Raw genomic sequence first — 14,529 nt, 5'->3', positions numbered from 1 at the left:
AAGTAACAAGCACTAGGTCTTTTTTCGTGTAAAATGTTAGAGCACCTCCATTTCCAACCTCTATTATCTCCTAATCATAAGACTTCAGTAGGAGACAAAGAATAACTCATTTGCTCTGGTCTTATTCACATAGGCAAGAAAATGCTATTACTCCTCATCATTATTCTTATGTACTTCTGGATAAATCACATCAAAAGTATTTAGTGATGGCTTATGATAGGCAAGCCACTGAAGTGTACAGAAATTGGTATATGAGTGACAAAAATGCAAAAGTTTTGTTTCCTAGGCCTGAACCAGATTATTTAGTGATAGTGTATACATTTACCTGGAACTCGCACTGTAGGAACTAGAAATAGAATTACTAAGAGTGGGAATTATTTCAATTATGCTTTAAGATGAAATACAATGTTTAGAAACATCCTCAAATATAATACCATATTTGATTTTTTTGAACAATATATTCTTTTCAGTAACTGCCATTTCAAGCAGGGTTTCTTTGACTATTTATTTTTATTTGAATAAAGCAAAACTTGAGGAACATGGTTTGCCAGGTGACTATTCTTCAAACTCATGTCCCAACAGATCACATGTCTGGCATCCAAGGTCTTAGAAAGTACTATAAAAGCTCGCAGGATTTGAATTGGTTTTCTGACAGAAATGAGCACTACTGTTGCACTCCTACTAGTCCTTGGATTTCTTAAACACAGAAACCTTGGTTTCCATAGTTTTTATGGCTTTTTGGAGGATCTCTAAGATTGGTCTCATGGTTTTGACAATTTGCTCCATCTGATCTGCAGCTGACTCGATGGCATCCTTGGCATTCTCAGTGTTTAGTGCATCCTGCAACTTTTTCAAGGTGTCTATTGTAGTGGCTTTGGATGGACCAGGACTTGGGCTTTTCTCAGATGTGGTATCATCTGATTGCTCTTTGGTGTCTTTTCTATAGACGTCACTTTACTGAAGATTCATGATTGGCTATTTCATCAAGAGTGAAAGAGAAGGTTCCAAACTCTCAGGGATGTTACCATTATTCAGCACAGAGGCAATGACCGGTGTATGGACATTTTTGAACATTCCTTTGGCTGACTGTTGCAACTCCTTTACACTGCTACTCTTCTCAAGCATAGAGCACAGAGCTGTTGCAATCTTGGAACATAAAGGTTCACTTTGCATTCTGTCCTGCTTTGCCACCACTGCAGATTGCATCTCCTTAAAAGTTTTGAGCATCTGTTCAAAGACATCCTTAACATTACCATCTTCTTTCACAGCCATCAAGAAGATCTGAGTGTTGATACTGCTGTTAAACAATTCGGTGAGTGCATTTGTGAAGGAAGCAAGATCGTGCATGTGAAAGAAGAACGTTTTGGCAGCTTGAACGAGCCTCTCTTTATCATTTTCTGACCCTGAAGACATTTCTTCAGAAGAAATGTTTCAGCACCGTAAAACAAGTAGTAATCCAAATGAAAACTAAAAGTATATTTGGCAACCATAAAGAGACTGAAAGTATAATCTGAACATGAGAATAACTCGTATCAAAGGTTGGAAAGCTATACAAGCTTCAAAACAGAAATGGTCTTGTGCTTTAATAAAAAATAATTTAAACAGAGTAGAATCAGGGGGTTTCATTAAATTTAAACCACATATCAAATATTGCATGCTAGATCCTGAATTGGATATGCTGACATATGGAATGACAGTATTCACAGGTATTACCCTCAATACCCATCCAATCTAGTGAAAAAGATTGGATAAAATATTAAAAATTACATAGAGGGGCTCTGGTTTCAGTTAAGATAGAGCAAGCACACTCCATCCAATCTTTCCTACTGATGACAACAAAAAATTCCGGACAGAATATATAAACTATCAAGTATCTCTGAAAGGTGGATAACAGCAGACTGAGGAGGTAGAGAATGCAATATTCCAAAGAAGATCAAGGCCATCTAATACAAACTCCCAATGTCTGTCCTGTCATTTCTGTACTTTCATTACAACTCGTCTTCTTCTGCAATAGAGAAAAATGTTAATGTCTCTAACCAATGTTCACAATCCTCTTTTGGTATTTCCTCTAGAATTCTGCTCTATCAATCATCTCCCCTTTTCTCTTGTGCCGTGAACTGAAGTCCTCCCAAAATTCATGTGTTGACACCCTGATTTCCAGTATGACTGTAATTGGAGACAGGTCCTTTAGGAGGTAATTAAGGTTAATGAAGTAATAAGGGCAGGGCTCTGGTACGATAGGATTAGTGTCCTTGTAAGAGGAGACACCAGAGAGTTCCCTCCCTCACTCTCTCCACCTTGTGAGGATGCAGCAAGAAGGTGACTGCCTGCAAATCAGGAAGAGAGCCCTCACCAAAAACTGAATGGGCTGGTACTTTGATCTTATATTTCCCAGACTCCAGAGCTGTGAGAAAATAAAACTTCTGTTGTCCAAGCCCCCAGTCTATGGTATTTTGTTATGGCAGCCCAAGCTGACTAATACATCTTGCATCCTCCATCACTCCTTCTTTATTTTTCCTTCTCCTTTAATTATGTACATACTCAGTTCCCTATCCAGTTGGTTAGGATTCCAGGCTTTCACTGCTGTGGCCTGTGTTCAATCCCTGGTCAGGGAATTGAGATCCTGCAAGCCACATGGCGCAGCAAAGAAACAAAAACAACTGCCCTATTCAGTTTTAAAAAAAGTTTGACTCTGATTTCTCTTCAAGTAATGATTCCATCTCACTCCTTCCTTTAATTCTCAAATTTCTCAAGAGAGAGATTCTTTACGTCATTGTAATTTATTCTATCCCTCACTATTTTCCTGTAGGGCATCAATAAGTTCTAATTATCAAATCTCTTGGCCTATTTCCAGGCCTTAACCATCTTGAGTTCTCTGCATTATTAAAATTGCTGAATACCTCTTCCTACTTCAAGATTTTTTCCTCTTGAGGGCTCCATGATGCTGTATAACTCTGGTCCTTCTATATCCTCTCTAAGCATATATTTATTTTATAGGTTTCTCTTCCTTATACCACCAATGCCTTTCCAGTCTCCTAAGCGCCGCAAGGCTGTGTTTTTGGCCCCCATTATATTGTACGCTTTCTCCCTTCAAGATCCCATAACTACAAATGCCATCTGTATGCAGATGACTCCTAAACTTCATGGCGTAGGTTCAGCAATTCTCCCGATCTCCAGGTCTACATTTCCAACTACCTACTGGTCATCTCCACATAGTGACTGCATCAGTATATGCCATACAATTATCCAAAACTGCTCTCACCTCCTCAGAAAACACTTTCTCCTCTTAATCTTTGCCTCATTATTGAGGCTCAAATCCCTTTTCCTTTTCTCTTCCCCATATTAAATCAGTCCCTAAAATTTGTTAACTCCCTTTGAACTTATTTCAATCCATCCCCTCCCTTCCATTCCCATAACTACTATTCCAGTTAACTCTCATCTAGACAACTTTAATGGTCTCACATTTTATCTCAATATTTTTGTCAAGGGGTCACAAACTGGCAATCCACAGGCGAAATCTAACCAGCAGATATGCTTTGTTTGACCTACCACAGTGTATTCTCAAAATTTTTATCAGTTGCAAATTTAAAAATTGAAACATAGAAATCTGAATTTCTACTGATTATTGAAAAAATGAAATTAACTGGCAGCATTAAGTCCTTTTTCTGAGCTGGAGAAATTTCCTAGAGCTGAGGTTGTCCCCTTTAGACTAGACATTCACCTCTACACCCTATTGTCTTACACTAAGTGTTTCAATTACTTACATATCTTGTCCAGTTACTATAGGCATTGGAGTTGGTAACCCATGTTTTATTGTCCATACCCACTAACCCAGTTTGTATAAACTGACTTTCCTGAAATCCAAACCTCCTAATATTATCCCATAACCAAAAACCTTCGATGGTTCAGTATTGCCTAGAGAATAAAATACAATTTCCTAGCATGGCATCTAAGGCCATCAACAAACTGCTCTCAGTCTTCCACTACTTGCCTTCCCTTCACTGCTCCCACATATACTCTGTGCCACCAGCATAGTGGGTTAATTTTGTTCCCTGAAAATGCTCCACAGTTTTTTGTTCACAGTTTTCCCTTCACCTGTATCATCTCCTTCATACCCCACCTCCTTACACATCTATTGAAATCCTACTTATCCATACATACATACTTTGGCTACACTGGCCACAATACTTTTTTCCCATGTTCCTACATGGTGGGTCCCTAGGCTATGTCAAATGCAAAATGACCCAGAGGGACAAAAGCAATCTACTGCACCCCACCTGGTCCTTCTTTAGAACTATAGCGCAGCACCTTTAGATTGTACAATCCAAGTCTCCTGGCTGGCATCTTGGTTCCCAATCCTCTACCCACTCAATAACAACAGGAATTTTTCTTGTTGACATAAGAATAGCTATCATTTAGTAAGTTTTTGCCATAAAACAGGCACTGTGCCAAGTATTTTACATTTATTATCTCATAGTCCTTTTATGCCAATCCATAAATTACAAACTAGTAAATTACAAATCACTAGAGGCTGAGTGATTTTCTTGCTTCTGATGTGTCTTTGCTGCAGAGGAATCAGTGGGGATTAGGACAGAATCTAGAGAAAGAAGCATGGGAGACTCTGATCTAAGCTTTAAGGGAAAGGAGTCCAATTGATCTTTAAGGTTTTTATATTGTCAAGACAATTAACCAAGATGACAAGAGAGAGAGTGATAAAGAGCAGAACTTCCAGCCAGGAAAGAAGAGCACACACAAAAAAAACACATTTGGCTGAAAATATCTGTATCTATATCTCTTGAGAACTTAGATCAATCAGCAACAGGTACAAAATGCAACAGAAGCTAAAGGAAGTTTAATATCTGGAAAAGTTGACATGATGGGAACCCAAAATCTGACAGCTTCAATCAAAGAGGCATCTTGTCTACTGAATTGAATTAGCTCAGTTGGATAGCACTTTTCAACAACAAAAAAGTCCATTAAAGAACAAAAATTTTAATGTTTTACCATTGCACTACTAATTACTTATAATTATTATAATAATTATTATAATTATCACTTATAATTAATATTACTTAATATATATCAATTTTATATTAATATAGAAAATAAAAGAATTCTGAGACCTAAACCATGCAGAAACAGTCGATGAACCAGACAGGCAGAGGGACCCAGCAGAGACTAGCAAAGCCTGTAAGTCATCACATTCCATTAGAAACATCCAGTTGAAACCAGATGAAAAAGCACTGCAGCAATACTCCCCAACAACTGCTGGGACCACTGAACTCAGAAACACAGCAAGGTAAGCAATATGGGTATTTCTATCAGTATTGATATAATACTCTGTTTCTCCATATTAAAGGGTGTTTGCAGTAACAGGTCAGGCTTGAATCCTAGTCATAACTATAATAAATCAACAAAACAACTTTTTTTAAGCGGATCCCGTGACATGTTCCTGGTGATCATTTATGTCTCTGAAGACACCAAGAAAGAAGAAAAATAACAGCTTATATAATTAACTCAGAGGGGATGATATAGTAGTAAAGACATCAATTTTAGAAAAGAATAAGGATGAAATGACCCCGTGTGAATGTGTGTTGTTTACATGGAATGTAACATTTCCTTTTATGTCTTTAACATTAATTTAAGCATCCAGTATCTGCGAAAATATGAATGTGTGATCTAATTCTAGTTAATGTATAGCACTTATGCTCCTTCATAAGTTATATTACATTTAAATATCACTGGGCCTTTGCTGTGTGTCTCCAAATAGACTGCTATCTTCTTGAGGGCAAGGAACATTGTCTACTCAAGGCATATGGCAGAGGTTTCTCAAGTGAACATTTGATAAATGCTGGTGAATGATCTAGATATTCTGCTTTCTGGTCAGAAATATTCTTTTAAAGACTTTATATCAGAGTGCCATCACACCATGATCAACCTTGTTTTTTTTAATGAAAGGCCATGGTTTTGATTTAAATTAAAGAAGGAAGCTCAGGACTAGTTAGTAGCTGTTATTTTCTCCTGAAAAGCTTCTGACTTTACCCATACCCTACACCCACACTCCCAGATAAGTGAACCTTGCAGGATAGCTGGACCAAATATGGGTAGTGAGGACAAGAGACACATTGGAGAAAGGTAAAACCTTAGAGAGCACTAATCACCAAACATCAGAAGCTTGGACAGGGTCATGGTTTTTCTTTTTTTCTTTCTTTCTTTCTGTTTTTAATTGTTATTATGGGAAAAGTTCAAACATACACAGAAGTAAAGACAATAATATAATAAACTCCCACACCCCCATAACCCAGCTTCAAAAATTATCAAAACAAGTTTGATCTTATTACCTCTATGAAGCTACTCCAATCTGCCTTCTAGATTATTTGGAAGCAAACCTCAGTATCATTTCATCATTAACTTTTTCAGGATGGATTTCCACAATGGCAAGAGCTCTTCAGTTTGACCTTATGCTCCTCAAACCAATAATATTTAACAGAATTGTCTTTGACTTTGAAACACACCCAGTGTCCTGCTGTAAAAATTTATTTTTGATGTCAGTGTAAAAGTTTTTGGAATGCATTTGCAATACATAGCAAAAGTAATATAAATTTTTATTCCTATTGATTACATAAATTGTATATTTATATAATCTGAATTTCCTCTGGAAATTTATCCTGAGGAAATAATCCAGATAATTGAAGAGTGAAAAAAGAACTATGTGTATTAAAATACTTATATTAAGACAGTGAAACAATTAAGAATTTGTTAAATTATGGTAAAGATATATGAAATACTTTATAAAATATAAATATATTTTATATAACCAATAAAATAATTATAAAACTAGAAATAGGGGAAGTGTTTAAGTAAGTTAATATAAGATGAAATTTTATTTCTTATTATTACAACTTGGTAAAAATACTTATGCATTTAAATAAACTTTGGAAAGGAATAATAAAAGAAAAACAAGATGGTAGGTTTATAGGTGTTTTTCCTCCTACATATTAAAGTGTTTATATATCATTGCTATAAACTTTTTATTTTAAAATACTTTGTTTTATCAAATCTTTTAATTTCATCATGTTATAACTCTACCGTCTATCAATGCACAATCACCTGTCACTTCCTCCATGAATCTGCCTCTAATGACCTCCATATTAAATTTTCTCTTTAAATTCCTATAGCACTTGAGAGTCGATGCAGTACTGTTATTCACAAAAGTATCCTGAGAAATTTTTATTTACATATGTGATGATCAATACATTTTTATTTTGCAAGGTGGTTCCTTTCCTGAAAAACTAAAAGAACTGTATAGTATCATTAAATAAACTTTAACTTTCAGATACAATCGTCAGTATATTTCTCCCATTTCTTATATGCTCTTTAATCATGAGCGTTTACTTCTTATTTCAACAATATTGATGAGTTAGGTCCAATAAGAATCCATCTGAAGCTAGTCTTTGTTTTCATTCCAAGTTCCTAAGATGAGCAGATCAAGTATCAGTGCTTCCAGATTTGTTTACTTCCTTTTTTTAAATAAAATAACAAGCCAAAATACATGTGATAGCCTAACTTTATTTTAGCAAAAGAACTCGCTTATCACACAAACTTTTTCCACCCACAGCCCAGATAGAGCAGCAAAGAAAGCATAGCTGCTTCAGCAAAGGCTGGGGTGAAACTGGCGTGCCAGAGACCAAGCACTCCACCTGCTGGCTAGCAATTCCCCATCAGGCTGCCCCAGGGCTCTTTAAAACTTATTTCATGAACCACTACAATAAAATGCTCAAATAGCCACACAAATTCGGCGGTACAGAAGTGGATGGTAACTGCCCATCACTAACAGGGAGCACTATCGTGTTATAACAAATAGTGTGAAAGTTCACAACTGCCATACAAAAGGTGCAGGTGATCAGAGCTGGATTAAGTACACCACTTAGCTACCTGCTGATGCCGGGCCTCTTAAAAGTCACTTTTTAAAATGACTTTAAAATTATTTTAAAAGATTGAACTTTCAAGTTAATATTTAAAAGATCTGCCCTGAAAATGCAGTAAGATAGAGGACAGTGTATAGCCCAGAACTCCTCTCAGCTACAGTACTGTATATCACTGGTAAGACATCACTTGAGCCATGCCTGAGTAACAACTGTGATCTTTAAGAAGGGTGACTCCAACTAATTGCAGACCTTTTTTGTTTTGCTGAGACAAGTAAGCAATTCGAGCATCAGAACTAAATTGTCATGGGCAATAGCTGAAATGCTGCACATTGCCAACTAAGATTTTTCATGCGGTGTATAACCTCTCCTCTAAGTATCAAGCACATATTTAAGAGCGTCAATTGGAAAGGTACAAATTGTTAACCCTCCTTAGATGACAGACTGTCTCCACATGGCCCCAGTGTAAATATTATTAAAGTATGAGTTCTTTTGTTTTGTTTTTAGTTTTCCTAATTTTTATTGGAGTCCGGTTGATTTACAATGTTGTGTTAGTTTCTGCTGTACAGCAAAGTGAATTGGTTATATGTATACATATATCCAGTCTTTTTTAGATTCTTTATCCATACAGGTTATTACAGAGTATTGAGCAGAGTTCCCTGTACTATACAGTAGATGCTTATTAGTTATCTATTTTATATATAGTAGTGTATATATGTCCATCCCAATCTCCCAGTTTATCCCTCCCCCCATCCCCCACTTTCCTCTGGTAACCATAAGATTGTTTTCTACATCTGTGGCTCTACTTCTGTTTTGTAACTAAGTTCATTTGTACCATTTTTTTTAGATTCCACATATAAGTGATATCACACGATATTTGTCTTTCTCTGTCTTACTTCAAAGTGAGTTCTTTAAAATTTGAATTTGCACAAGGCAAGCACCACCTCTATCTATAATTTTGTACGACGTAGTGCTTTCAACTTGATGTTGTAGTTTTAAATCTGTCTTAACTTCCTAACTAGATTAGAAATTTCATGAAAGCAGGGACCATGTCTCTTTCATTTCTGTATGCTCTACAGAGCCTAGCATACTACCTTATAATAAATAGTAAAGTACTACTCGCCATTAGGCAAATTGCTATTGAATTATTAAATTACTTCCTTCATCGGGCTCTTCAAATTTCACTTGTCCCAAACATAATTAATTGGTTTCACCTTCAAACCCCACCTCTCTTCCACCTAATTCTCTAGCATTTATCTCACTGTTGAGATGGAAGTAATTTTAAACTGTATTCAGTACTGGGGCAGGTATGGTGGCAGGGCTGCTGAAGATCTCTTTGCATAAGGAACCCTCAGTCCCCTTCCCCAAGGAAGAAAAAAAAGGAGGTAAGCCTGACTCAGAAAAATAAGTCTTTTTTCGTTAGATGTGAAAAATAATTCTGAGCACATCATGATATCTCTTACTCAGACTTGTTATTGGCACAAAATTATGGATATCTGCAACCTAGGAAGAAGGGTATAAAAGAGCATGTGCAAGGGCTTGAGTATGTAAAGGAAAGAAAATACTACTTTTGTAGCTGAAAAAGTACTGTATTTGATTTCTGGTAAGACTGAAACTTTTCATCAATTAATTACTACTATTTCTTCTTTTACTGTCTGTTCAGAGTTGTTTGCATGTTTACCTGACTGTTTTCTGTATTAATAACAAGACTAGTTAGAAACCAATACTTTTTAATAATTCCTGTATTTTAACCAGTTTGCTTTCAGTCCTTCTTACATGGTCATCTTTGTTAGTCAAATTTTTGTGTGACTTTTTCCCATTGGTTTTAAGCTTATAAAGCCCTCCATATACATTTGAAAATTATCTGTTTTCTTCTAGCTATTTTATCATTTGATCTTTTTTACATATGTTACACTGATATTTTTAAATTAATGTTTAATCCCCCACAAGCTAGCCCATTATGCCAGGATCATTTATGGAATACTAATTTCTATTGATTTCAGATTCTACATTTATTATATGTTAAGTCAAACGTATAGAAGTGTCTTCTCTGGGGACTATTTTGTTCCATGATTCCACCTACTCTTGCACCTATACAATACTTGTTAATATTGTGTTTTTATACTGTTTTAATGTTTGAGGAGGAAAAAGTCCCAACATTACTTATCCTGAAAAAAGTAAGTAGTCTCACCTATTTAGTCTTTCAGATGTATTTTATGATTAATTTGTCAAGTTGTGTTAAAACAATGAATTAATTAGGAAGGAAGTGACCACTTGGAAACATTCAACCTCCCATCAAGGAGGAAGGTTCATCTCTCCATGTGTTTATCCTGAGGTAAATAGAACCACACATCTTTTCTAAAAGCCATGCCTTCAGATAACAGCATATGACAGCTTTTAGAGAAATTTCCCACTTTTTCAGGGTAAGAAAGACTCCTCTCACCTAAATATCTGGATGGGGATGTAGTTGGTGATCTTCTAAATTCAAAGTCAGAAACTGGAGTTTTCACTTCATGATAAGATCTGAAAACTAGGAACCAAAAAAGAAAACAGTTTAACGTAAAATTTCTAGGAGAAAAAAGCGAAAATCAAAGTCCCAATTTGTGGTTATCAAATTGCAGTTTCCAACCCAATGGTGAGTTTGTGGAATATTTAATAATCCTTTCACAAACAATTTCTTTAAATGAATTGAGATATATTCTAATTTGTGGACATTTGTATCTGTCACGTGTGTGTGTGTGTGTGTGTGTGTGTGTGTGTGTGTGTGTACTGTATCTAAATCAAAGATAAAAATGAATTTCTGACCATTGATACAATTTATTCCACCAGGGGTACTAGTGCATTTTCCTAAAATTAAGAGCAAAAATTATTATGTTCCTAATCCATTTCCAAAATTTTTCCCCTTTCCATTTCCAAACTGTATCTTTATAACTTGGAGGATAGGTTATGTTCATGTTTACTTTCTTGAGAGAAAACATCTTCATTCCTTCCCCCCATGCTTCTGAGATTCCCAATATCTAGGCTAAGAACAGTGGTCCTAGGAAGACAGGGCCCAGATTAATTAGCATGTTGTTTACACAAAGAGAGGAGGAGCCAGATCCCACACAGGTATAAAGGACTCCATTTTCTCCTTCTTTTCTCCCAAGAATTCAAATGAAATATTCAAGTGTCAGGCACATAGTAAGCCTATTCCAGGTGTGCATACTGAGGAACATTGTTCTCACTAGCTTCAAACTCTCACCCAAATTCACTCAGAAGGGTGTTGCTTATTCCTTCTTTCTCTGAGCCCAAAGTACAGACACAAGCAGGCTACAAACACCAGGTTTATTTTATTCATTCTGTGATGTACTCTTGCTACTTATTCCCTAATACCTTTGTGAAATGACATTATCTTCTTTCTGAGACTAACTCTAGCGTATCTGAATAATGGTCAAGTGTAATATAGACAATTCTAAATAATTTAATTTATAAGCTTTGCCAATGGAGAACCAGAGAGATAGTCAGAACTGCCCTGTCCCTTCCATGATGCCCACTGTCTCTCCAAGTGAGATTTTAATCTAAGGAACCTTGAAAATAAACCGTTATCACGAGGAGTTTTTGGTAAACATTCTAAAGTTATATGTGTTGCCTTTGGATGCCTCTTAGGTTTGGAGAGCAAATAATTGACCTGTAAAGACATAAAGAGTGTTTTGAATATTGTAAATTAAGATAATAGAGTATACAAACAAAATTAGCAATTATTGCCCTGTAAACTCAGAGATCTTAATATTCTTCTGATCCTACTAATTTAATTCCAAATATTAGAAAAATCAGTCTGGTTGGAGTATTCAATGTGGTGACTAGAGTTTGAGGAAATTAAGGGTCACTGGTAATCAAGAGCTAACCATTTCAAATATGTTATTAAATATTACTTGGAAATAATCACATTTATTAATAATCAGATGCTAGATAAACACAAATCTTTCCTATCTAGGATCTCCCCCCCTCCACAAGATCTAATGCCATAATTAATGCATCAACAAGTTGCATTATGTCACCCATATATTCATACACTGACTCCAAGTTTCAAAAACTTGTTTTGAAAAACTTGTTTTCTGAGAAATTCCTTAGATAGCATACTACTCTGCTATTCATAAAGTAAAAGATTTCCTGGTCAAATCTATACATCCAGCAGATATTTTTCAAGATTTCTAGTAAAGATTTACTATTGTATTTTTCAGAGATCATATTTGAAATATGGCTCAAAGTGACTTCCTCTACCCAGAGAACCCAAAAAGGCGACAAGAAGTAAATCGTCTTCACCAGGAGCTCCTTGACTGCTTATCTGACAGCTTCCATGCCACCAATAAGCTGATTGGGGTTTTAAATACGCACTTAGGGTGCAGGCTGGCCTCCATTGAAATGAAAAGAGATGCGACCATCAAAGAAAACTGTGATATCATCATCCAAGCCATGATGAAAATCCAAAAAGAATTGCAAAAGGTTGATGAAGCACTAAAAGATAAACTAGAGCCAACCCTTTATAGAAAACTTCAGGATATTAAGGAAAAAGAAACCGAGAAAATTGCAATAGTACAAAAGGTTATTTCAGTCATCCTGGGAGAAGCTACTTCTGCTGCCAGTGCAGTGGCTGTTAAACTCGTGGGCTCAAACATCACAACTGGCATAATTAACAAGTTGGTCACTGTGTTAGCTCAAATTGGTGCTTCTCTCCTTGGTAGCATAGGAGTTGCTGTTCTTGGCCTTGGCATAGATATGATCTTCCGTGCCATCCTGGGAGCAGTGGAGAAAACACAGCTTCAAGAAGCCATCAAAAGTTATGAGAAGCATCTGGTGGAATTCAAGTCAGCCTCAGAAAAATATCATCATGCCATTATTGAGGTCACCAACACAGTGAAACAACAAATGAAATAAACAGTTACTTTATTTGCCACTGGAATATTTTTCTGCTTCTTTCTCAATAATAGTGTTTTGCTTCTTTGATTAGGCTCATTTTCCATAAGCTTCCAAATAGACATAAATACCATAAACAACTCAGAAAGAGGACTCAAAGATGCTAAAACTAGATGACTCTAGAGAGTCTTCTATCAACGATGAATGTCTGGATCAGTTGGTGCTAGACCCTGTGAGTAAAAGATTACATCCTGGTATGTCTTCTCACTGTGCTCCACAGATCAACATTAGGGTGAATGCTATTGTAGAGCAGCAGGTGTAGGGGTTACCTTTTCCTTTTCTAATTCCCAGTCAAAATCCTTCAAATTTGCATTGAATGCACAGACTTTCACTTCTACCACCAGCTCAGACATCATTTAGTTCTAAGGGACATACTTAGTAACTTCTGCCCACATGCAAACACTGAGCCTTCCAATGGAATAGAAATACTACTGTAATTTTGACCATCAGTTTAAATCCAATTTTCTGTAAGTTGGAAGAGACTGAAATATGGTTTGTAGCAATTTATGTCAACGATGAAAGGAGGCAATCGTTCTGTAAACTTCTACTAATTACACACTGTAATCTGGATGGAACTTTAAGAGGGAAAAGTTAAAACTATAAAAGATAAAAGTTGTTTCTATAGTTGCAATCAACCCTGACCAACTGTGGTGTGATGATTAAATATCCCTCAAGTGAATGTCTGAACACTTTGGAACATTTTCAAAACAAGCAAACAAGCAAATCCCAGGTATATAAATGAATTTAGTACGCAGGAGAAGAAACTGCTACTTACTGTTTTAAGAATTGTCATTTAAAGGAAAGTTGTAATTTATTACTTTATGAGTTTTAAAAAAAGCGAAATTTTATTTTCAATACTAGCAGAAAGCTTCCCTTGCTATATAAAACTTTAGGTGATCCATTTCATTAATTATCTAATTTCAGGAAAATCCCAAGGCTACAGAGGTCTAATGGTTCAGTTGAATTTCTGAAGATGCCAAGTGTTTGTTTTCTAAATACTTCACCAACCAATTACTCCCCATTGAGACTCCTAGGTTCTACTTACAAATTTATTTTAAAAGTCATTCATGTTGACAAAGCGAGAGAGTGGCATGGACATATATACACTACCAAACGTAAAATAGATAGCTAGTGGGAAGCAGCCGCATGGCATAGGGAGATCAGCTCAGTGATTTGTGACCACCTGGGGTGGTGGGGGTGGGATGGGGAGGGTGGGAGGGAGGGAGACGCAAGAGGGAGGAGGTATGGGAACATATGTATATGTATAACTGATTCACTTTGTTGTAAAGCAGAAACTAACACACCATTGTAAAGCAGTTATACTCCAATAAAGATGTAAAAAAAAAAAAGTCATTCATGCAAAAATGTTCGTTACAGTTGATTCTTGCATCCAAGTACAAGAAATGTCTTTAAATTTTAAAGCTCAACATATCTTAAAACTTAAAAAGCTACATGAAATACTGTAGTTTTTCAAATGTAGTCTTTTCTTTACCTTGTCATTGCTTTTATAAATTAGTTGCAAAATGTCACAATTTAGTTCATCTTCAAAATTAAATTTTATTTTGTTTTTATTACCTGATTCATAAACTTATATCTTGTTACTGCTCTTGGGGACTCAGAATTCAGTCTAAAACCAAATCAAGAATTTTCT

General features: G+C 35.9%; 2 protein-coding genes across 2 annotated transcripts; one reads left to right on the top strand and one right to left on the bottom strand.

Moving 5' to 3' along the window:
• Window positions 1-681: 681 nt before the first annotated feature.
• Window positions 682-1,413, bottom strand: C11H12orf60 (chromosome 11 C12orf60 homolog). The gene is given in 1 exon segment (XM_060025938.1): window positions 682-1,413. A coding segment is annotated over 1 exon segment (732 nt).
• Window positions 1,414-12,161: 10,748 nt separating this feature from the next.
• SMCO3 (single-pass membrane protein with coiled-coil domains 3) lies at window positions 12,162-12,839 on the top strand. Its single transcript, XM_060026123.1, has one exon. It carries the CDS (start codon window positions 12,162-12,164, stop codon window positions 12,837-12,839), a length of 678 nt encoding a protein of 225 aa, XP_059882106.1.
• Window positions 12,840-14,529: the final 1,690 nt, after the last annotated feature.

Source organism: Delphinus delphis, chromosome 11 (assembly GCF_949987515.2).
Source record: "Delphinus delphis chromosome 11, mDelDel1.2, whole genome shotgun sequence".
Lineage (NCBI taxonomy): Eukaryota > Metazoa > Chordata > Mammalia > Artiodactyla > Delphinidae > Delphinus > Delphinus delphis.
Note: the sequence above shows the minus strand (reverse complement) of the source record. Positions and strands in the feature narration are given on the sequence as shown.